The 24,888-nt window shown below is 43.7% G+C and overlaps 1 protein-coding gene across 1 annotated transcript in view; it reads left to right on the top strand.

Moving 5' to 3' along the window:
• Positions 1–24,888, top strand: part of CACNA1C (calcium voltage-gated channel subunit alpha1 C) — a 427,407-nt gene that overhangs the window by 11,290 nt on the left and 391,229 nt on the right. The window contains exons 2-3 of the mRNA XM_088521659.1: positions 15,931–16,252; positions 18,771–18,876. Coding sequence (XP_088377785.1) covers positions 15,931–16,252; positions 18,771–18,876 — 428 coding nt within the window. The remainder of the gene's footprint in view (positions 1–15,930; positions 16,253–18,770; positions 18,877–24,888) is intronic.

Below are 24,888 nucleotides of genomic sequence, written 5' to 3' on the forward strand. Positions count from 1 at the left end.
CTCTCCTGCGATCTGTAAACTTTGTCAGCTTCTCAACCTCTTATTTGTTGTGTTCAGCAATTTGAAGACCAGTGCTTGGTCTTCAGGATGTGCATGATTTCGCTCTTGCAAGTAAGTTGTGGCGGTTGACTACATGTGCGTCTCTGGTATGTGGATATCACCAGGGAAAAAGGAGAGTCTGGTGAAGAAGGAGACTGTTCTTGCATCTGCTGCACCCAGAGGCAGACATCTTCTACTGAAGGACTAGGTGGCCCTCTGGTAGGATGCATCAACTAAGAGACCTGCTCGCTGGCCTGAGGACAGTGCCTGTAGTTAAAGGTGCCGGTAAGTTCTCTCTTTCTACTAGAATGAGGATTTCATCCTTGGTCACCAAGTTTCGCAGTCCTTCAGGGATCTGACAGCTGGTGGAGGCTGCAAAGAATGGATGGAGACTGACGGGCACGGAAGGGTGTGTGTTACCTCGCAGGGGACTGCACACTGTAGCCCGGGGTGCGCATGCGGCGTGCTGCGTGCTAGTGGGGAGCAAGGAGTGAGGTCCATCTAGACACACTTACCAGTAGGCTGTACTGGGGCTTAAAGAGAAACGAAACCTAGGTGTTACAGCGGCTTCTGCCTTTACCTGCTGTATTTCTGGTGAGTGCGTTGCAGGACATCATTGGTGATTGGTGGGTTTGTGTCCAAACAGTTGGAAAAGCACATTTGCTGCCCTGTGGAGTCATTAGTGTCTTGTAGATGTATGCACTCGCACTGGGTGTTTCAGTGTGTGTGTACAGGGAGAAGTGTAATCTGTTTAAATGACCAGCTGAATGAACAAGTGGCACTGATTGGAAAGCATCTAGCTGTACTGCAAAAACTTGGAAAAAAATAGAATGATATAAATTGAAAGAGAAATGGGCTATAGCAGGTCACCGTCTTTTAAGGTGGTGGGAAGAGATTAGTGTTTGGTTTTTTTGGGGGGGGAGGGGACAATAAAGGCTTTTAGAGGCAAGTTTTCAATCTGTTATTCTCTCCTATAGTAAAATGAGTCAGTTTTCCGAGGTTTCATATTACCTCTTTGTAGGTGTCTGGAAGTGTCTGGTCTCAGCTAATCCCCTCGATTCCCTATGCAGTGAGTGGTGAGGAAGGCAGGTGCAGCCACAGAATGCGATCCGTATCTGGGATGAGTGGGATGAAGGGCTTTCCTGGGGGTACCGGACTGCCTCCCCTGATTGGAGAGATCTTTGCTGGCTAAGTTGGACTAACTGCCAGCTTTTAGACTGCTGGAAGCAGTGAAATGAAGGCCGCCTATCTGCAGAGATGCAGAGTGTGTGCGTGCCTTGCTGATGCTGGTTGCCAGCGGTGCAGGCGCGCCGTGAAGAAAGCAGCCGTGTGCCTGTGCTGGTGCTTCACCAGCGGGTTGTCGTTCAGGTGACCTGTGTGAGTGCGTGCACTAGATGTGTGCTTCTGCCTGAGTGCGTGCTAGCAAATGAAAGGCTTTGTTAAAGCAAATGAGTATGACAGGCAAAACAGGAATTCAGGGGAGAGACATTTGGGAAATCCGGGGAAGCTGTTTCTTGAGGAATATCCCTATCTGTCTCCACCCAGGATGGAAATGGTTCCTTATGTGTTCCCTCCCCAGACTATGTTTGAGAGCGCTGCAAGTGCAAAGCAGGCAGCCTCAGGAAGGAGCGGGGGCTTTGCAGGCGGCGTCAGCAGGAGATGGTGAGTGTGCCGGGGCCGCGCGGCAGCGGAGAAACCGGCGGTAATTGGTTCAATCTGCTGCTCCCAGCTAGAGAGGCTGCTTAGCTGGGCCCGCTGGAATGTATGAAACTTGCACGGAAAGATCAGCAGTTAGGTAATAACAACGTAGAGGGAGCTTTTGCATTAACTCTTCGGTTTGTGCGCTTTTGGGTGGGAAAAATACAGCATGCCTGGTGTTTGACAGTGCTGCTTTTGAGTCATTGTATACATATACTTGAAGAGGGTCCCAAAGGGAAGATAAATCAAGGTGCAAAATTCGTTTGGCCTCATTGATTTAACACTGGAAACGTGGTTTGTGCCTGCCCCAGCCTGGTGCATTGGGCAAAGGGCTGCGTCGGGAGCGGAGTCCAGCCCAGCGAGAGCCACCTGGCTGAGGCTGCACGCCCAGGGGGAACAGGACAGCGTTTCATGCCGGTGCCCTAAGGAAAAACGGCTAGGCCACCTCAGCAGGGCAAGTTTTTGCTGCCCTAAACCAAAGGTGATATTGCATTTTGCTCAGGATAATGTGGCTTCATAGATATAAAGAAGTGTGTATCTTCTTGAAACTTCTTCCTCCCTCACTGCCCCAAGCAGGAATATGAATTCCTTATCTCTTCAGAGCCTCTTTTCCCAGAATTTGTAGCTTGACATTATCGCGTTACTCTCCACATAAGCTGTATAGTGACAGAGCTCCTGCCTTGCTCTGAGAGAAGGGATGTGCTGTGGTAACTAAGATACCTGCAACCACCATTATAACCTCCTGAAGAGCATCAGCGAGAAACTCCGCTCACTGGAATTGTCATCTGCAGCACAACAGAGCAGTTCAAAACGACACTTGTCTTTCCTGGAGTGCTCTTTGTCGGAGATGATTCTGCAATATTTTGTTTGTTTCAAATTTTAAATGTGAACTTTGAAAATGAAAAGCGAGGGGAGTTTCCCTTAATAATAATAATAATAGAGTTGCAGCGTTTCCCCTCGGCGGCTTCCAGTTCAAGCTTTCTGGAGGGATCACAAGCATATGCTGTGCTTCTAGGGGAAGCTCTTCTGAAATTTTCCATAGGGCTGTCTCTGAGGCTTTCTGTCATCATTTCGCCATTTGCTTTTGAATGTTCTCTTACTGCCAGTGCCTAGCAATGATGCAGTGACTCAAAAGTTGAGACAAGAGAACCCTTCAGGAAATGTATGGATTTAAGTGGGAGTAATTTACTGAAAATATCTTAAGTGTTTCTGCAACACTGGTTTACTGATTAAACCATTGTGCTGCAAATAGCTTGCAAGGAGGACAACAATGGGGATCCCCAGTCTATGTGTGAAAATTTCTGTTGGATTTATCTTGCTGCAGGCGTAGATATGTTGCAAAAGATACTATTTTAGAGGTAGATTTCCAAGTGATACATTTTAAATGCTGTTGTAATTGTACTGTTTGGGTTGTTTGTGGAAAATGGATTTTAAGGGCGGGGGGACACATAGCAGGACAAAGAATCTTCTCCAGCAGTTTCTGGATCCTTTTCTTTGAGCACCAAAGCACCATGGACATGAAAAAAAGATCCAGGCCCTTGATTTGGAGAACTAAAGTTAAGGTGACTCCGAACATTGCACTGTTAAGTTTTTTAGTTAAGCTTTTATTATAGTAACCTTATTAGGTATTTGAGCTTGTTTAATTTTAGCTACCAAATATTCAATTTTTATTATTATTATTTGATTTAAGGGTCATCTGGTATCAAAATTTTCCTAATTTATGCTGGTAAATTGTGGTCCATTTTTTAACCATCTCTTGTGTAAGACCACATAATGGATGGGTCTATAGATCCTCATTATAAAATATGTTTTTTCCGTTCTCTACTTTCTTGCATTTCTTTCTCTGTTTAGTTCTATTACTCTTCCTGAGGTGTGGATTGAGGAGCTAGAGACGGTGATGCCGTCTGCCCCAGTGCTGCTGTGGCTTTGCTGGCGCAGCCCGTTCCATGGGCTTTGAGGTTTGTAGGTGCCCGATGTGGCCTGTGCGTTGGCCTGGTCTGTGTCTGCTGCTGGGCTGCAGCCAGGAGTCTCAGCCTTGCGGAGAGGCTCGCTCAGCCTCGAGCTCTGCCTGCAAGCAGGGAGGCCACTGCCCTGGCGCAGGATTCGCCGAGGTGACGAGAGCTGCCCGGGTCTTCCTGGTGAACGGGCTGGACTTCTCCTCCCTAATGAGCTGCAGAAATGTAGGATCTCCCAATTGCTGCTCAAACACCATCCCGGTAAATGGCCTGTGGCGAATTGCTTGCCCTCTTCGTGAACCCAATCCCACAAAGTGCGGAGCACCCAAGAAAGGTACCGAAAAGCCTCAGCCTCCGCCGCCTTCGGTGCGATCCAGGAACCGTAGAAAAGGCAGCGGTTGGATCAGTAGTTGGAGTGCTACCTCCGTGGAGTGATAAATGAGCATAAAAATTGGCCGCCAGCTCCTAAGCAAGTGTTCTACAAACCTGCTCTGCATCTGCTCTCGCCACCTTTTTTTTTTTTTTTCTGGTACGTGTAAATGCAGTAATGATCAATGAATCTGTTTTTATGTAAACGGGTTTTTATATTTTTAGAAAGAATCTATAAAGAGTGTCTCAAACATTTGTCTACGTCTCCTGCAGAAAAGGTCATGGAGAAGCTGGTTAATAATGTTTGTACAGACTGTTTCAGGGTGTAGTTTGTACAACCGTTTCAGGGTTACTCATTACGGTGTTCAGCAGGAGATGCAAGCCAGACGCTCTGTGTGTGGGTTTTTTTTTCCCCCTTCTCTTTTCTCAAAGGTGCTCACAAGTATTGCCTGGCTAAACTTTCCCAGTTTTTGCTATCTTTTGCATTTACCCTAGTGACCACATGGCCTTTCCTGTACTTTTGTCTGTCTGCTACATTTGCAACCTTCTGATTTAGGGCCTTTCTTTAGGTTGGAATCTAGCAGAGCAAGTCAAGAGTACTTGTGTTTTTGTTTGTTTGCCTTTTTTTTTTGCATCTGAATATTACATACATACACTTAGTATTCAGACTTGGAACACTTTCCAAGTGGATAGCAGTAAATACAAAAATACATTAGAGAAGTGTCTGCATGCTAGAGGTAGAACATCCTCCTTTCGATACTCAGACAGTTCAACACAATTATTTTCCTCTGTGCAAACTGACTATAAACGTCTTTTTGTAAGTGCTGCAATGCCTCTACTTCAAATAAGCCTAGTTTGAATAGGAGTTTGAATTTTTCTGATCGCCTTTCAATGTCACCCTGAATTTGAAACTCGAGCCTTATTTTCTTTTCTGGTGTTGCATATCATGGTTTCTATTCATGCAGATAGTAATTTTCTCCAGGTTGGAGCTGTAATGGAGGCTCCCAAGCGAGCGGGCCGCTTTTCTGTGCCACCTCTGCGGAGTCCGTTCCATATGGAGCATCCCCCTGGGATTCTGTGCATGAAGGAAGAGAGCATGGTATGATTGAGGCAGCATTTTTTTTTCCTCTCTTCACTTTAAATTTTGCCATTTTTTTCCTGTGATCTCTATCTAGTACCTGAAAGATGCCAAGTTAAAATGAACCTTCTTGTTTGAATAGTTTTATCTGTTAGAAAATTATTGAAAACTTGGATTGCAATAATTGGATTAGGCAAAAAATCCAACAATTTATTTTCAGTAAATATTTTGGATTTAGTAAAACATCTTTTATAGTTGGTTTGCAAACTTTTCTCTATAGCTGATTTTTTTTTCTGATGTTTTGCTGGTCTTGCCCCAGGTAGCAGGGAGAAAAAAATGATGTTTTAAAAATATAAAAATGTGATTGTTAAAACACTAACAGATGAATTAAAGTCAGCTTTGACACTTGAAACTTATTTTAATACATTTTCCTTTGAAACTGTCTGCATTTCAAGAAGCTAAAGCATCTTTAATTTATTAGCATGATGCGTGCCTGATCTAAACATTAGGTAAATGCAGCTTAAAGGAAATTCTGTTTTGCATTTTCAAAAGCAAAATATAGGTTTTAGCTATCTCTTTGGATGGGTGCTAATGATATCATTTACAGGTATCATTTTTGCAAGTAGGGTATAGTAGATACCTTGGGAAAATTAGGTATCTGCTGTTTTTTTACATCCACAATACCCGACACCTCTAAAAGCAGTAGTCACTTTTGAAAATTTAAACAAAGCTTGTGTTACCCAAGAGGAATGCATCTGAAAGCCGATTTCGTCTTAAAAGTGAATGGAGTTTAGGAGCCCTGCTTTGGATGTTAATGCAATCAGCTTTATGGAGAAAGCAATGAAATCTGATTCAATAGCTATCAGGAAAGTAAAAGACATTAAAACCGTGTATGTTTGGAGCAATGTAGGAGAAATGAAAAGCTATCCATGTGTTCTGTAGGGCGACATGGGCGACGCTGCCTAGAAGGTGCATTTCGAAGCTGGATGAGCGGATAAAAGCCTCCCTAGCAGAGGTGATGCTGGAGGCCGAGCCACCCGTCTCGGCGCTTTGGCAGGGAAGCGCGTTCCCGGCGCTTGTGCGGAAAGCCTTCCCGCTCCTGCGCCGCCGCGAGGGCTGCAGGACCCCTCTGCGCACCCGGGCGAGGGCAGCGGCGCAGAGGGGCTGCTGAGCAAGGGGGCAGGGAAGGAAGGGCGGCGGGGAGGCCTCCCGAGTCCGTCCTGAACCAGATAAACGTGCGTTAACGGCTTCCCGTTCCTGCCAGCACCACGGGGCTCCCCGTGCAGAGGCAGGATACACGCAGCGTTTCTCCCTGAGCACTGGCTAAGCCCTCTCTTACCATCCTGCCTGCTGCCAGGGTTTGTGCGTCTGAGCACTGACCCCCTGAGCAGCAGGAGGAAGCCCGTGACGCCCAAGGAATTTGCACTGTGCGTTGTTCATCAATGTGGGTCTGTGTTTAGAGCTGCGTGATGTGGGGTGCGTGGCTTTTGTTTTTAAATCTGCCTTCGTTCAAATTCATACTGTCTTTAACTCAGGCGTAGAGCTATCTTAGAGGGATCTGTTCTGTGCTTTCTGGCAATCCTCCACCTGTGGCAGCCCATCAGCTACCTGTTGCAGCTGTGCAGAGGCTTCTGTTCCTTGACTGAGAAGAGCCTGAGTTGTGGAGAAAATGCGATTGACTTTACAGAATGAAGAAGCATTGAAATGGCAGGCTTTGAATTATTTCGGTACCACACATTTGTGTGCATCTTCCAGGCTTTTGTCACGTGTTTTCAGTACATCTAATGTGCTTTTACCACAAAAACAGATGTGGAATTGCTCCTTATCTAATGTGTGAATGCATGTGGTCTCCGCTTACAGGTGGGAGTCCTGTCATCTTGCTTTAGCCACTTAAGTTTAATTGCACATCAGACTTTTTTTTTCCAGATTACTTCTGTGTACACTAAAGAGGATTGGGCACTTCTAGCAGGCAGTTTCACCTATATTTTACACCTCTGTTTTAAGAGGGGAGTGAATTGTCCACTGCACTGACTATACAGGGAGCTTAGACAAGATCCTTATTTTAGAATGGTTTGGATAAGATAAGTTCAGGCAAATTGCATACATAGTGTGTCTCATTTTGTGTGTTGATTTCTATCCTGCTGTACATTCTTAGACAAGGAATTCGGAGACCATGTAATACATTAAGGTTATTTATAACTTGTAAGGTAGGTCTATTTTGATTACTTTTAAGTGAAGAGCAATCATTATTCACCAGTAAGAAAATGATGAGCTATTAGGTTGACTAGTTTGTCAGGAGAATCACAGAATCACAGAAGGCTCAAGGTTGGAATCCAGTCTGTTGAGTTGATCTCCAGAGCAATTTTACTGATGCCGAGGAAGCTTTACCAAGTGTATTTTGTTCCAGGGTCCTGTATTACAGTAACTGTATTTACTTTAGATAAAGTAAAAAGATGTGTTTAAGCAAGAAAGCTCTCTCGAGGCTTCCTTATTTGAGGATTTGTGCCTGGAATTTGTCCCAAGAAGTATGATGTTCTTCCAAGACACTCTGCGTGACAAGTATACCCCTATTAGCACTGCAAAACTTTGGAACTATAGGCACCCTGCAAGACTTTAAATGGATGTATAGTGCATGAGACACGCACTGAACAACTGCTGCAAGCGTAGAACATAATTCCTTAATTTATATTCCGTTTGGGCTTGGAGATGCATCGTGCTTTGTGCTCTTTGGAAGACTGCGTTAACCCATCAGAACTACAGCACTGCATAAAAGCTCCTACGAGCCATTCCTTCAAACCCATGGCTAATCGGGCTCCCTCAGGCTTACCTGAGATGAATGCAGATACTGTTGTTAGTATGAGGAGGTTTACGTCACTAGTCCTCCCGTGCTGTTTTTGAGTTTTCATGACTGCTTCAGTGAGCTGTGGTTGCAAGAAAGGAAAGTGTTGTCTGGCCTGGCACATGAGGGCTGAGTCTCGCTGCCATCAGCAACGTGCCTCAAGGCTTGCTCGTGCTTGTGGGGGGCTTCATGTGCCTTTTCTTCTTCTTGTTTTTGGTAGCTCAAGAGCTGCAAGAAAATGTGAATGCCTTGAAGGGAATTGGGCTCCCCCACCTACAGCCTAGGACAATGCTCTACTAGGAGCATATATAGATTGTATAGCATGTGTTATAGATTCCTGTGGCTTGCCTGATATCAGCTTCAATGACCAAACTTGCCATATGGTTAATGTTTAGTAGGCTCTGTGCTTTTCCCGCTGCCTCCTTCCTAGAGAGGGCCCTTTCTTTCCTCATCTGGTTCTGGATGTCTTCTCTGCTCTTGGAGTGCGCAGTTGCAGCAGAATCGTGGAAGAGCAAGTCAGGAGCCAGCTGGATTTGGGGAGGCCCCCGAGGATTTTCAAATGCCTGTCCGGGCTAATCCGGCAAGATTTGACAAGGCACCCCCTGGATGAAGGGCAGGGAAGAGAGTGCTCTGTTCCAGTTTGTTTCCTTCCAGCACGGAAGGCTCTGTGCACTAGGCTGTGATGCTGGGCTTTTTTGCATGTGTGTATCAAAGGCTCTGTTTTCAAATGAAGTGTGCAGACTATCACAAACAAAGTAAATATAATTTAGCGTCATCATTCTGCTGATTAAATTACAGATTTTATAGCAATAATGTGATGAATCTAACATTTGTTCATTGATTTTTTAAGGAGCATATCTGAGCAGTATGGTTCTTTGTCTAGCTGGATTCCTATAATAATAACATATAGTTATGCAGGAAGAGTATACGCTCTAAATCATTTCATTCTTATTTTGCATGTTGCTTTTTACCCCCTACCTTCCCATATCAGAAGATGCCAAACTATGTGATATGGGGATATGACACTGGAAGACCCGTGCCAGCTCGTGACCTCTGCTTTTACTGGGTATATGTTTGTCCTGTAAGGCCAAGCGGAGCTCTCAAAACACTTCTACACAGGCCTGACAGGTTTGGTTCGGATCTGCCGGCCCTTATTCGGATTTGTTGGCATTTCCCAGCTAGGACAGCAGACCCCACAAGTGAGGCCTCTCGCTGGTTGCAGTGGTGTCGGGTCAGGCTGGCTCCTGTGCCTGGCGTTGCCGCTGCCTGGTGCCGACGGGTCGCGTGCCGCACGGATCCGTTGCGTTCCGCCTGCACACGCGTGCGCCGGAGAGCAACCGCCAAGAGCTCACCAGCGCCTGGAGGGAAAGGACAGAAATCTGTATTTCCGTGCCGGAATCCTTTTGCTTGTCAAGGGGAGCACATATGGAGGAAGCATCTTGCCAGGTGGCTACAGATTTCCAGCGTGCTCTGGTGAAACAGATATTTTTGCGTGGCGAAAAGTATATATAAAATGACCCTAAAAGGAAGAGCTCTGACCCATGATTTATTCTGGTGTTGATATTGTTATTTGGATTCTCGCTGGGTCTCCACACCTTTTCTGTTGGCCAGGGGTCCTTTCTGCTAGATATTACACCGTTGCAGAAAAAGCTTGCCCTTTCCTTAGAAAATTCACCATCTTCATAATGTTGGCAAAGTTATGCAAATTTACCATGCTGAGTCCATAGTTAATTTCCAAGTGTAAATATTTAACTTGGAGGCATTCGTTACTTGAAATGAGAGGAGCTTCTGCACTTGCTCCCTCCATCAAAGGGGACTCGTTTTTCACACTGGTGGTAGCTCATCGCATCTCCTTGCCCTTAATGGCATGCGGCAAAAAGCTCTGTTTGGAGCGGGGGGATATAAAGAAAAACAGAGAGCTCTAGTTGCACATGAAGCATAACTCCTGAATAAGATTTTGTTTAGTTTTTAAAAAATATTTAGTCTCAACTATGGCAAATGAACTGTCTTAACTCATGTATCTTTTATGTGTGTGTTCCGAAACCCCAAAACAATTTACAGCAAAAATTCTTTAACTCTCTTATCCGGGCTAACAACTGCATGCTGAGTTTTAGGTTGACATAATGTTTAAAAGTGTATGGGTATGTTATAAATTTTGTTTTAGCCAAAGCTATGGCTCAGGTTGCAGCCCAGCCTTTATTATAACCCCTATTTATACTTGCATGTTACCTCCAGAAGAATATTCCTTTTTGTGGGGCGGGAGGGAAAGTCACTCTCAAAGTTAACTCTGCCAGAATATGCTTTGTCAACTATTTTAAATAGGCAAATCGGGCTTTAAGGACAGCAAGATTTATGTGGGTGCCTTCCTGCATTCACTAGGTGAAGTCTCCAGGGACATACATTGAGAGCTTAACAAGCATTTCCAGAAAAGACTGGTTTCTCATACAAATAAGCTGGATTATTTTGCTTTTTAAACTTTGTGTATGGGTAGTTGTTTGTCCTGATACACTGAATACTTCAGGAAAAACGTATTAGCAGAGTGAGTTCCTAACACTAAAGAAATAAAGTTAGAGGAAAGGATGTCAGAGGTCCCTCACTGGGAGAGGGATGAACATGTCTAAATACGTATTATATATCTTAAAAACACACAAAAAAAGTGCTACTTGGTGTGCTGTGTGACCATATGGCTGCATGTAGACTGGGCTGTGATGCCTGCCTTTTGCAGGAGTGAGCTGTGGGGCAGTGTCATCTTCCCGCTTGATCTGCTGGGAATCCAATGCAACCCCCGAGGTTTCTCCGAAAGTAATTTGTGCAGATGATTCCTCCTGCTTAATACTTCGCGTTTGTCCCTGCTGAACTGCGGTCTCTTTCTGAAGACCCTTTCTGCAGTTCATGGAGCTCATTTTGAATTCCAGTCCTGCCCTTTGCTGTGTCTGCTGCATCTCCCAGTTCCAGAGCTACCTGCTCGTTTAATAGCTCCGCTCCCCCTCAGGCTGCTGGGTCGTTATGGACGCGCTGAACGGAGTCGGGTCCAGGCCGGGAGCCTCCAGGCACCCCGTGTATCCTTGGGTCCCCGCGTCAGCTCCTCTCGGGCATCCACGGGCTTGGCGTGCGTGTTAGAGCAAGGGCTTGTCCGAGCTCTTGTGTCTCGAGCTGTAAAAGCGCCCCAGGAGAGCAGCGAGTGTGAAGGCTGTCAGGAGACCTGACCGCTCCAGCCTGTCCAGCCTGGGAATTCTGGAGCGCTGCTCTGGTAGGAATAAAGTTGTCTCTGACCCGGTGTGTTCTTGACGGATCCCTGGCTGCTGTCCCTCTTCTTTGGCTTCCAAGCACTGGCGGACACTCGTCTGATGAACTTTTTTTTCTGGGGATTGATGTTAAGCTGGTTTTGAATTTTCCCCCTTTCTCACTCTTTATAAGGGGACTACATTTCTCCTTTCTTAGTCCTCTGAGGTTTTTCAATAGAGCTTTCCAAAATATTTGAGGATGCTGTACTTAGCTAGAACTAGCACAAAACGTGCATTATTTAGGTGCTTTGTAATTATTATTATTTTTTTCAATATAGGTGAGAATCGTAGCTATTTGGGGATTAGTTGTGCTAGTCACCTGCTTTTGCTTTTTCTGTTTTTCCCTTTTAGTGAAGATTGATGGAAAAAGACATGAAACACTTGATTCTTGTTGACATCGTTTATCAAATGCTGTCATTTTCCACTGGCTAATGGATCAATGGTTTCCACATTCTTCTTCTAATTAACAGATATCTGAATAGATTCTGTGTGTGTGTGTGTTATTCCTCAGGTTTCTTATTAAGCACTTTTTATTCTGTCCTTTAACTTTTCCCTTGTGTGCCTGCATGATCTTAGTAGTGTGACCAGCTTTCTAATTTCTGTATGCTTTCTTTCAATGTTGGAAATCAATTAGGGCATGGTGTGATGAGTTTTGCCTTTTACTATGTGAACCTTCCCTATGCCTTGAGGAAAAACACAGTTGTGCAACACCAGTGTTCCAATGTTTGCAGTTTTACAGTTCAAATATTTGTAGAGTGATTAAAAAAAAAAGTTGCTTTCAGCATTGGCCTAGCTTTTATTTATTTTTTAGAAATAATCTAAGCAAAATGACTGCAAAATAAATGTTGTGGATAACTAGATGAAATCAAGAAACTGAAAAGTTGCAGTTCCATTAGCTTGTCCACTTCACAGAGGGTGGTCAGCACTTACTTAGGTTATTTTAATTCACCATTTTGGATTGGTGAATATGTCATGACTCTTGCCTGTATATTTGCACTTTCAAAGGTTTTGGCAGTGACAGTAGTAACTCTTTTAGTGTTTTAGTTGAAAATTTACAACATTGTGTATTTCGTGCAAAAATATTTCATTTTCTGCTGTATAGCATCTTTATTTGTTACTTTGCTGACTAAATTATGAAACATTTCTGTGGCTTCAATATTCAAGATTTGGCTTTAATTTCTGGAAAGTCCTAGAGCGATCCCAAGGACTTTGTAATCTAATTTATTTGTTGATATGGACCTCTTTGTTTAATTACAAAGGGAAAAGGATTAATGAAGCTTTCAGTTTTGAGCAGCAGCTGGACACAGTCAAGAGCACAAATTCTTGTTGAAGGGTGGTAGAGATGAGCGGGGCCCTGGCGCTGCTGCCGATCCCAGCGCTTCGGTGGGTGATTCTGTTCAGGTGGGGGCTAAAGCCCTTTCCTGCTTCTGGCTGCCAGCCAGCTTTATAACCATGTAAATAAAAGTGATTAAAGTGATTTACGTGTCATGGAACTTCATTTGTGGCAAAGGAAACAAATGAAGCGTTTTCATTGCCACATTGCAAAATGAGAATAGCAGTTCCAGTAAACTCTCGGATTACAGCAAAGTTTTGTGGTAAGGGAGAAATGACTGCCATAGGTGAAATTTATTGTGGTGCCTCACAAGCTCCACATGAGACATGTTTAGTGTTAATTCCTAGGAGGTAAACAGAACATCTAAATTGTTGTGTTGAATTTCATTCTCCAGAGAAATTCCGGAAAGTTTGGCTATACTGTCTTTGAAAAGATGTTGCTCAGTTCCTTGCTGCACTCTCTGTGGAACCATATGAGCTTTACTCTTTTTAATTTAAGCTACCTCTATAAAGTGCCTGTAGATCAAGTCATTTGTCACTGCCGCTAGTTATTTAGTACAGATAGTGTTTGCAGCCTCTGAGCTCCATGAAACAGACAGATCTTTATCAGTAATCAATATTTGTAATATTTGTTAATATAAATCTGTCATTACAGGCTCATGTTTTGAAGTTAATTTGTGATAAAGGACTTTATTTATGGGCCTTGTGCTCGTGGTAGAAGTAAAAGCAATGAAGGCCCCATAAGCTCTATCCGTAGCTACATTGGGACATCAAAGTCAAACCGCGTAGACTCGAATCCTCCTGTGAAACCGAACTAATAAGCAGTAATAATGGAGAAACCTGACGCGTTCCCAAATTGCAGAGAAGCCCTCATTAAGATGCAGCAGCTGTTGGTTTTCACGACCGCGCGATAAGGACACGGTGGTGATGGATCAGCAAGTTTGCTTTTACTGGAAAACACACGCATCTTTCTTACCCACTGTAATGGCTCAGCATTAAGGAAGAACAGGAGAATAATGAGAGCAATTTTCTGTTTATTTTTCTTTCCAGTATGCCTTGGGGCAGGGAGGGCAAATGGATGCTGAAGAGAAAAACTGTATCTGGAACTAGTCTGAAAATAATAAATATGTATCCCAGGAGTAGCACTGTGTGCAGTTTGCCTAGTCTTAGAAAACTTCTGACTAACTTGGTCTGCCAGTTGGTTGCCAGCCTCAGCTAGGGAATCTGCTTAGCCCGTGCAATTCGGCAAGCTCTTTTTCTCACTTTGAAAACGGTCGGGATGTGAATTAACTAGCTCCCGTTCCTTGTTTCCTTCTGCTTTCCCTTTCACGTATCGGAGTGGTATTACTCACAGCTTCTTTTGGCTGCTTTGGAAACTCGGAGGGCTTTCAGCAAATAACGACAAGCTCTAGGTTTTCCTGCTACGCAGTGAAACTACAACAGCCCGGTAATCCTACGGCTGCATGAAGCAGCGTCTGCCCCTGTGGTGTCCTTCCTTGGAGGGGAAATCAGGCAGGAAAGGCACCGGAGGGCCTGTTAGGGGCCCAGCGTCTCGCACGGCGCCTCGCCGTCATGCGGTGCCTGCCCTGCTCTGTGCCCCTCGCGTGTGCAGCCTCCACGTGTGCAGCTTGGGTGGCTGGTTTTCTTCCCGAGACTTCGAAACGGTGTGCTGGCTTCCCTAATTTAACTTGTCTGTAATATCCCTCATTGAAGGATCGCACGGTCTCTGTTTGCTTTGGCCTGTAGTCTGTAGGAGCCCAGCTGATCTAATTAATAACATCCTATTTCTACATTAATCTTAAGTGGAGCAGAGTCAGTGATAGATCACCTTTTATTTCAAAGCAAGCTCAAAGTCTAAGTCTTTGACTAGGTTTTCTGCTATCTGCCCTTTAGACATATGCTTCAGAAAAGCATGGTCTTCTCTCATCAGAAGGGAAGCAGTTTCCTGAGGGCAGGCAGTGGTTTGAAATTGAATTCTTTTTGTTTTATACCCTGTGAAGGAATAAGATTCATTCCAGCTTCTTCTTGCCCATATCCCAAAGTATGGGTGCCAGGCATGTTCACAAGCCCATAGAAAAGTTAAATAAGCTTTTAAATCTTGAACGGGATGTATCTAAACAAGAAGCTCTTCCTACTTAAGGTTGGCTGCTGTCACTCTACACTGCGCTTCTCTAGCGTGGCTTATATTTTCTTCCATAAAGTGCTGTCTGTGGCAAAAATTAATTTAATCTTTCCCAAGTTCTCACATGTCTTAATTGAAGTGTACACCAACAAAGAGTCAGCGAGGCAGGTTTGAAGCTTCAAAATTCAATCATTGTGGCATGATTGAGGTTTTAATTCCACTCACTGGAAAAGCCGCGTTGAGGAGGCACAGGTGGCTTAATGCCTGTCATCACTGGAACCGTGGATCAACTGCACGGTCCTGAAAGGGCGACCTTCATTTTCTCTGTGCTGCTGAGGCCCTCTAAATGTCAGAGACATGTAAGAAAACGGGCACTGACATATTCCAGCATGAGGATCGCACAAATGCATGCTCCTGTTTCAATTTAAGCTGAAATAGATGGGAGGCTTGAGACTGTTAGTTTTTAGCCTTTTTGTTAGTACTAGCTTTTAAGTGCGGTCTTATTTCATTGAGTCAAAATCAGCTCTTCGGGTTCAGTTTCATTTCCTAAATAAAGACGGTCGGCCTGAATTCCCTGCTCCCACATCCTGTAGGACACAAAGGCCATGAATCCTGCCTTTACATTCCCATTGCTGATCCATTTAGTCTGTTCTTAGGCTTATGCAGATGTGTGTGTACTGTTTACGGATAACACTTAATTCATAGTTGAAATCCCATTTCACCTTGAGGAAATCTTACAGACACAAGGGTTTTTATGGGACTTGAGTGTCTCGTCTGGATTCTTTGCTACGTATTTGTGGCATGGTGCCTTGGGTCCTTGTGATAAAGCAGTGAGAGCTAGCCTTACCCGTACAGCTTTCAAACTTGTAAAATAAGTGTCTAAAAGAGAAAGAAAAGAGAGGACAAATTTGTGTGTGTGTTTTTTGTTGTTGTTGGCTCCCTGGAGGTTGTTGGTTGGAGGCTCTTCTAAACTCAGTGTCCATTGGTTGCTGGAAAATGGCTAAGCTGCTGCAAGGCAAGTGAGAGCATGATAGTATTTAAAATGAGGAGGTTGAATTGCAGGAAAAAGCTGTTAGTAAGCGGATACCCTACACTTATCCTTAACCTCGGATCCGGATTTTTTTTTTTTAAACTGATGCTTAAGGTTTTTAAATGCCCTCTTCTCTGCTGCCAGATGTCTCCACAACATTCTCTTTGTTCCTTTTCGTTCGCAGGTTCCAACTATGGGAGTCCCCGTCCAGCTCATGCCAACATGAACGCGAACGCGGCCGCGGGGCTCGCCCCCGAGCACATCCCCACGCCGGGGGCGGCCCTGTCCTGGCAGGCTGCCATCGATGCCGCCAGGCAGGCCAAGCTGATGGGCAGCGCTGGCAATGCCACGATATCCACGGCTAGCTCCACACAGAGAAAACGGCAGCAGTACGGGAAACAGAAAAAACAGGGTACCACCACAGCCACGCGGCCTCCCCGGGCTCTGCTGTGCTTAACACTGAAAAATCCCATCCGGAGGGCGTGCATCAGCATCGTCGAATGGAAATATCCTTTTGGGCCTCCCCTTTGGCCAATGGCAAATTTGCTAGTGTTCATCGGGCGCTGTTCGTAAGTGCGGAGAAATCGATATATTAAGTTGAAAGGTACCACTGGGAGCGTAAAGTACACAGGTAGTACTTGACATCTTAATTGAGATCACTTATTCTTGGGGGGGAGGTGGCGGGGGGAGAAATGGCCCTAGGACTGAAGCCTTACTTGTACCAGGGTGCAAGAAGCCACCAGAAGTTCAAAGCATGTAAAGGTTCAGGGTTGCATTCTGCCCTGGCACGCACGTGTGCAGCACAAGCTGAAGCTGCTGGCAGCTCTGCAGGGCCCATCAAGGTGCATGTTCTCCAGCCAGAGGTGAGCTGACTCTGTGAGACTGATGGCAGCAGCTGCTGCCTTTCCTTTCTCTGTAGTGTAGAAAAGGGCACAGCATGTATTTAACAAAAATGTGTATGCTTCAAAATACCAGAGCTGCTTTAACTAGTGGCCCTTCTGCAGAAAGACTGGGATAGAAAAAAAACGTATGTGATAAAACCCTAAAATAGGGCTAAGCTCTGTTAATCATATTGGCATTCCATTGAAACCAATAGCACTCCCTAATGGCAAGATAAACCTTGCGAGTGTCTGGGAGCAGGGAAGGAGAGAGGCAGCTGGAGTAACCCTGCAGCATGTCCAAATGGGAGCCGGAGCGGGGAGCAGAGCGCGACACCGGCGATGGATGCGCAGGCCTGACCGAGAGCTGCAGGAACGCGGGGTCGGCTCTGCTCCCCGGGAAGGCAGCCGAGTCTGGCCGTGGGCTTCAGCGAGCGACCGAGCAGAGCTGCTCCGCTCAGCAGAGCCGAGGGAGCGCACGCCTGAATTGTACGCTTTGGTCTGAAATCCAGGCTGAAATAAGAACACCTCCCCTGCCCTCCCCAGGGAAACGAAAACTGACCCTCACCAGTAACTATCAGTAAATCGAAAGCTAACGGTGTTCTTCACTAAATACAAGACAGGAAGCATGTTGCTAGGGGTAGGTAAGTACATTAAGGGCAGGCAGTACAGAACTCAACGGTAGTTAATATGATAAGAAAACAGGAATGATATTTAAGACAATGTGATAAGATTGTTTCTTTGGAGGGTCTGGTGGGATATTAGGAGAATGAAAACAGATTGACTGTGTTAGGTCTTGCTGACATGGACATCTTTTTCAGATGAAGAACTTGTTAAAAATGCTCCTGACAATTCTTTGATGTCCTTAAAGTAGGTACCTGCCTATTCCTTTCTTCTTTGGATGCTAATTTTTAATCCCCTTGATTAGATTTGTTACTTTTTATCCCATCTGGCACATCCCTGTTACTTTAAGCATAAGATGATGGATGATGACTAACAGGACAAGGCTGAATATTGGTTTACTTGCCAGCACCTCAGTAACCACATGTCTTTAGAGAGAGAGCACAGAGTGACATCTGATAAATGAATAAGATCAGCAATGAATGATGGGAATGATGTGCTGTAAAACAGGATACAGCACTGCTGAGATCAAGAGAGCACCAAACAACGTGATTAAAGCAATCCAAAGATGCTGGTGCTTGACTTTTTTTTTTTTGTATTTATTTGGTTTTAGATGAGTTCGTGGAAATATATTTCTTTTTTCCTGTTAGAATCTCTCATTGGACATCTCGTGTTTATAAACATGAAATACTTCAGTAACAAATAACATCATCAAAAGGCTGTGATAAGATTTATTTTTTTGTACTCTGACTCTTCCTAATTGCTAAAAATTACTGAAAAAAGCTGAGCTTAATTTTCTGAACATCATCTAAATTCTAAGCACAGTGGACATTAAACAAATATCCAAAGCTTTTTTCTGCAGGGTTTCATATCCAAACATTATGGTGTTAAAAGCTTGTAAGTGCAACTATGTATTTGTTTATATATATGATATGAGGTGGCCTGAAGTAATTACCTTATATTTCAAAGATTTACATGTGTATTTAAGTGCATTTTGGACAAAGTTCCTTTTGTTGCCTTTACCTTTATTATTGGGGCTTTAAACGTCTTGCAAGTATATACATACGTTTCTTCAAGCCTTTCCTTTAACTTTCAGATATTAGAGGGAAAAAATACGAACTTTGGTTTAAAATAATTTTTAGGGTTTGTACCTGCAGATGGAAAAGACCAAGACAAGCTGTAATTGTGAGAGGAAAGATGACGGTCCTTCCAGAGCAGACTTCTAGTATTAAAAATAGAGCAGCCGCACTTGAAGGAGAATAGGGAAAATGCAATCTAAATAAATAAAAGAAGAAAAAATTTTAAGAAATCTGTGTTTACTCTGGCACGCGACTGGCCTACACTGCTTTTGACATATTAGGAAGATTCTTGGCTGGGAGCTCCTAAGAGCACTTAAAAAGGCATATGTTTCTTTTCAGAGTATAAGGGACTTGGAATGTTTTCTTTAAACAGGATTCTTATAAATCTTTTATTTTTTATTTGTGTTTGCACGCTTCAGAACAATTCCCTTAACTCCATTCCTCAGACCATTTGAAATAATTATTTTACTGACTATTTTTGCCAATTGTGTGGCCTTAGCTATCTATATCCCCTTTCCAGAAGATGATTCCAATGCCACCAATTCCAATCTGGTAAGTCCTTACTGGTGTCTAGTCTTACTGCTTTGAAAGTCCTTCTAAAAAGTGACTATAGTGATTGTTGAAGCTAGGAAACATGAATATATCCACTGAAGATGAGACCATAACAAAATGGGTGTTTTGCTTCTTCATTCACGTTAGCATCTGTTTTGATTGAGTTGGTTTTAGACAAGAATGTTCCAAAAATTGCATGGATCCCGTGTATGAAGTTATGGTTAGTGAGCTTCTGCATGCTGCAAAAGTGCTTGGTAAGTTTAAACTGCAGGTGTTTGCAAGAGAATTCTTGTTATAAGGTGCTTTCCATCTTACTAAGTGCCACTGTGAAATAGATACAGTCCTGCTTTTGGGTTATACATAGGAACTGGTTTGATGACTTACTTATTTCTAGGATGTGAATTAATGTTTGCTTTTCACATTAATATGTGCTTTGGTAGAACTATATGCATATATATATATGTATAGACTTTTGTTGGGGAAGGTAGTTTTTTTTTCTGTTGCTATTGGTGCTAGTCTTGGTACCTTGGGATAGAATTGTCCGTGGAACAAGGAAAGAGTGTTTACTTCTGGCTCAGCATGAAGTCATAGCAAAGAATTCTGTTCAGCAAGGCATAAAACAGTTTGGGAATGTAAGCCACTGAATTAGCAGCAAACATTTTTCTTCCTTCCCAAATATGTGAACAAAACTCCTACTTGTCTGGTTGAGTCAGATGATTAAAAATTTACTCCAAAGATTTAAGAGCGGGGACGCTATTTTCTTCCTGAAATTTAGCGGGCATAAGAATTTTTAGAACAGAGGTGGAAAATAAAAGCCACGCTTCTAAAGTAGGGGTAGTTGGGAGGCCTGTTCTCTGCAAGTCAGTCATTTGATTAAAAATATCTTTTGGAGTTGTGTAAAACAAATGGCAAACTTGAGGACTTTGTTGGAACAGAACTCATGATTAAAAAAATCTAGTGATATGCTTGATACTTTTCCATTCTAACTTTTTAAAGAAGTTTAAAAAGTGGAACAGCAGGAGATAAGTGATTATTAAACTTCAAGTATTTTCTGTATTTACAATTGATTTCAAGTCCGAACGAGGTTTAGAACAAAGGAGTTCATGAGTTGGTGTTATCTCCTGCTGCCGTCTTTTTGCTAGCTTGACTTAACATGGAACTGCAATGACCTGTCTTGTGTATGTTTAGACTTTGTCAGCCTGGCACCTTTCAAAAATAATATTTTTATATTAAAAAATGCACATTCTTTTGCTCCTCAGTGACTATAAAAGCTGGGTTCGTTATACATCCTTCTTTTACAGGGTTAAAAGGCAAAAATAAAGCCGAGTTGAAAGTTTAGAGGACTCTTAATTTGTTTTGAGCTTAATTGAGTGTGGGTGTTTGCCTTATTTCAGCGATAAGACTACTGGCTAATACCAGGCTGGGGATATATTGAAATAACTTTGTAATTGGATGAGGTATATTGAAACTGTTCTATTATTGAAAGAACATATTCACTTTGTGAACTGAATTGCTATTCTTAATCTGTTTTCCAGGAGTTCTCTTGCATCTCTTACCTTGTTTGGCCAATCCTTCAAAATACCCACCTTATTTATGGATAGGATTAAAACCAAACTGAGAATTAGCCTCCTCCAAAAGTCTAGAAATTCTATCGTAACTTTGAGGAGAGGGAGTGTGGTTAGTTTTCCTGAATAGCTGTTTCACAGAAGTGAGGAGCAGAGGAGAGTGAATGGAGCAATCTGCTTTCCTGCACCTCTTTCCCTGGGTCTCGATTCTCGAGCCGTTAAACATAGCAAGACTCAAGCTAGTGAAATTAAGGCTGTTCCACGTTTTGGATCAAGCTCTGGAGCTCTGCCTGCCCGGCAGCCTTTGGTTGTGTGACCTGAAAAAGGAGCATTCCTTTTGCAACATGCAAGTGGTAGGGTGGGACGTGGTTAGTCCCGGGCACGGAACTGCACTTTCATATTCCATTAAACTCGATTCAGCACCATCACCTGTTAGATCTTGGGTTTTTTATTTTCTTTTTCTCATGTTGCTGTATGTACTGCTGTTAGGAAACAAACTTTTAGAGCCAGTGTCAGACAACTGCATTGCCAAACGCTTCACAGAATTACAGGTTGTGATCAGTGAAGTACTGAGCAATAGGGAGTAGAGGCAAAAGGGTGAGATAAGGGTGAAAAAATGTTAGTTGTGTCTTGGAATGGGATGAAAGAGTAGATGAAACGCAGAGTTAAAGGAAAACAGTTCCATATGGCAGGAACTGCAGAGGAGAGGGACCTCACACTCAAACAGCCAAAGCGTACAAGGAAGACTAGACCAGACAGAAGCTGGGATTGGTAATGTGTTCCTGTTGCAAAAGCTGGGATACTTGCTCGGTTTCTGTTGCGTGTCTCCCCCGCCGGCCCCAGCTGGGAGCAAAAATCCTGCAGTCAGATTTATTCTGTAGCTATGAAGTCTGGAGCTCCAAAGGCTACAATTGGGTGTGTGTCTGCTGCGTGTGAGCACAGATACGTGAGCTTGTGCATCAGTGTAAGCCTGAGAATACACAGAGTCTGCCCAGAGAAGGTTTTACTTGCATAAGAATTCATGTTTCATTTCCACTTTGCAGTTTAGTTTTGGGAGGGGGATAAAGTTACCACAGTCATTCCCACATTCCTGAGGCATCCTTGACTTCCTGAGATATGGAGAAACTATATGCAGGAAACATGTGATGGATAGTAACTGCTTTGTAAGGTCTGAAGGACACCCACAGTGGACACCAATAAACTACTTTTCCCTTAGGGTCGGAGTATTCCTTTTCTAAGATTTCATCATAACTTTTCAAACTGTTTTCTTTTAGGGCTGAGGGTAAAATTCAAGCAGTTGCTTTTAATAAGCTTCTGAAGTAGAGAGTGGTGAGAAGAGTAAGGAGTTCTGCACTGTGAGCAGCTTTCTTCTTAAGCAAAAGGGGAAAGTGATGGCTAAATGATGCTTTGGTGAATGGTTATCTGTGAATTTCCCAGATGTGATTGATAGGCCATTGGTCAAGTGAGGCATCCTTATTGCTATGTCTTGCTTAGAAGTCTTGGATACACATACCTTGTTAGATACAAAATCCAGTAATATGTATTTATATCTCCTTCTTAATAAACCTTGCCTTTAGGTACAACAGCTATTCAACATTATGCCGTTGTTGTTGTCAGCATGCAGACTAGAGCTCTGTACCGAGGTTCCCAATAAATAATCCTTTTCATTTTAGGCCAAATACTACACAGATGTATTGACTGGGTCCTTGTGATCTGACTTCGTGTAATAATAGTTCCTGTAAAACAGCAAGTTATTTATATTGGGTCCAGGTATGGTAGCTGGACAACGAAGCAGTTTCACTTTTGAAAACGCATATATATATGCCCAAACCCTGATTTTGCATTTTTATGTTCATTAGAGTGTTTTTGCTACTCACTTTAAGAACAATATCATGTAGTAAAAACAAATGCTTGTAATTGGCTTCTGTAGTTTTAATGTTTTCTTTTTATGCTCTGTTCACTGGAAAACTATTAAGCTTGTGCAAATGAAAGGGAGTTGTATTAAGTGTAAAAGCGTTTTTGTATTAATGAACCCTGCTGAGGCTTTGCTTGAATTTACAAGCAAAGCAAGCTCAGGCCTGACAGTGCTGTGTATTCTCCTGATGGAGTCAGGAAAATTGGAGTTAGTTTGAAGGGAATCAGAGTTAGCCTACATGAAAGGCTGTATCCGATATAGAGGCTTTCTGCTTGTTATCCCTGCAATTATGCATTAGAACAGAGATAATGTACATTCAGGGATAAAACTACAGATAGGAAGCCGAGAGGGAAACACTTTTGTGCCTTTACTGGCAATTGCAAAGGGCACGAGCCTGGCCAGAGTCATAGCGGGGCGATAATGTGATGAGGTTCAGACCAAGGTTTACAACAGGTTTCGTGGAACACGGTGCCGTCCGTTGTTTCTGCCTTGGATAAATAGCAGGAGAAAATGCCTTGTGCTGTTTTGAAAGCTCTGTTTTCCCTCCCTTGCCTTTACTATAGGAAGGAAATCCTATTGTACAATAGTTAAGTTTAAAAAAAAAAAAAAGGATATACGAGTTTATAACTGGATGCTGCTTTGAGGCTAATTTGCTAAAACCTGAAATTACAACCATGCAGCAAGCAGACACGGGTTTGTGCCTGCTTCTCGGTGGTTGTGACCGTGCCCACGAGAAGGGGACTCGCCTCGCGGTGAGGAACGGCTGCGTTGCTGCTTGGGGGCTACCCTAGTGTCCTGCCGAGTGGGTGATCTCTGTGGAAAGTGAGGAAATATTAAAAATGTCTTTTGGCTTTTGCAGCAGGCTGACCTGGTAGATGTGGAAGTGGCTAGATACCTACTGTATTCCCAGATGCTGGCATAACAAGCATTTTATAAGTTTTACAGAGAAAACTGAAGGATTGAAGAAGAGAAAGGAACGGGGTTTTGTGCATAAGGAAGGATATCAAAGTAAAGCTCTTGGGTCTCTTCTGTCATTGCTGTAGTTCTCCTACGTGCCAGTTCAGACTAGCAAGTGACTGCAGTAAGGACACGTGCGAACATTAAAGGTGAGGTGCTGGGCGCCTTAGGTGGATCCTAAGCTAGTAAACTCCGGTAGGTCTGCTAGCTTAGGCCTCAAAGCCAGGGCAGCCTGGTGCAGCTCAGGATGGGGAGGAGGGTTTAGAGTTTGGGAAGTGAGGAATAAGTAACAATATCTGAAGGAGAGGAGCTGAGGAGGGTGGAAAGGGATTGGTGGGGGAGATGAAAAATTTGTTCAAAAAAAAAAAAAAAAAGATCAGTGAGGACTTGCCTCAGAAACACCGAGAGATGCTGACCTGGGCGACTCTAAGGAAGCTGGATATGAGAAAATTTAGGCTCAGCTCTTCAGGTGGTCAGTGAAACTTGTTATTCGGAAGTTCTTGGGATCCCTTCCTCTGGCAAGGAGGCTGATAGATGCTCTGTGTCTCTGGCATTAGTGGAACACAGGTGAGGAATGAGCACCGCGTTTGAGATTGGAGCCTGTATGCTGGTTCTGCTATTGGCACGCTCTGCGGCCTGGGGTAAATTGCTGGCTCAATTTCCCATCTGTAAAATGGATTAGTGCTTCCATGATGAAAGCAATTAGCCTTACATCACTCAGCCCCTTATGAGGGTAAAATGTAGGACAGATGCCTCATCTGTTGTGCACTGGAGGATGCAGAATTTCTGCACATAAGTAAGTGTATAAGAGAATCATCACAACACGCTCGCATGTGTTGAATTCACTTAAGGAAGCCTCTTAACTTTTGAACGCTTAAGTTTGCAGCCTTCCTAATAGCCTTTTAGCCCAGTAGTGTAATTTCATACACCTTGTGAAAGCAAGACTGGTAAAGCAGAGGTTCACCCCAGGATGTGTTACTAGCAAGGCTGGAACTGTTAGATTCCCTGGACAGGGCTCTGCCCTTTGAAACGGCCAGGTGTCAGCAGCAGAAAGTTGTGTGTGTGTGGACCGGGTGACGAGAGGATTGGGAAGGCTTGGCAGAGAGTCGCAGGTGTCTGCCCACAGCAGAGGAATGCGAGGTGTTGTTGCAGGCTCTAGAAGAGAATTCACTCCAGGGACTCTTCTGCCTCTTTGAAGAAGGACAATTTCTGCCAGCGATGCCTCTTTCTGAGCCTTTCCTCTAATCAGTTGCAGGTGTCCGAGCTCTAGCTCTTCCTCAGTGTTTCTGCTGTCTGCCAACCTTCTGTTTACACCAGTGCTCCAGGTGCCCTCTCCCAGGCTGTGTTTGCTGCTGTTTCCCAGTCTTCATCTGCCCTGAGATTTCTCATCTATGGATGCCATCATTTTTGCTCCTCATTTTATGGATTTTATGGCTAAATCAGTTTTCTCCTTTTACTGTGTCAAAACCCATCCTTGCTTCTTTGATTTTCTGTTATCTATTTACTTCTAACGGCAGTCTCCCCTCCTTAATAGTTCCATCTGCTTCTTAGATATCTTCTCATTCGATCTCAGCG

This window comes from Tinamus guttatus, unplaced genomic scaffold (assembly GCF_059628265.1).
Source record: "Tinamus guttatus ecotype Peru unplaced genomic scaffold, ASM5962826v1 Tinamus_guttatus_pri_ptg000125l, whole genome shotgun sequence".
Lineage (NCBI taxonomy): Eukaryota > Metazoa > Chordata > Aves > Tinamiformes > Tinamidae > Tinamus > Tinamus guttatus.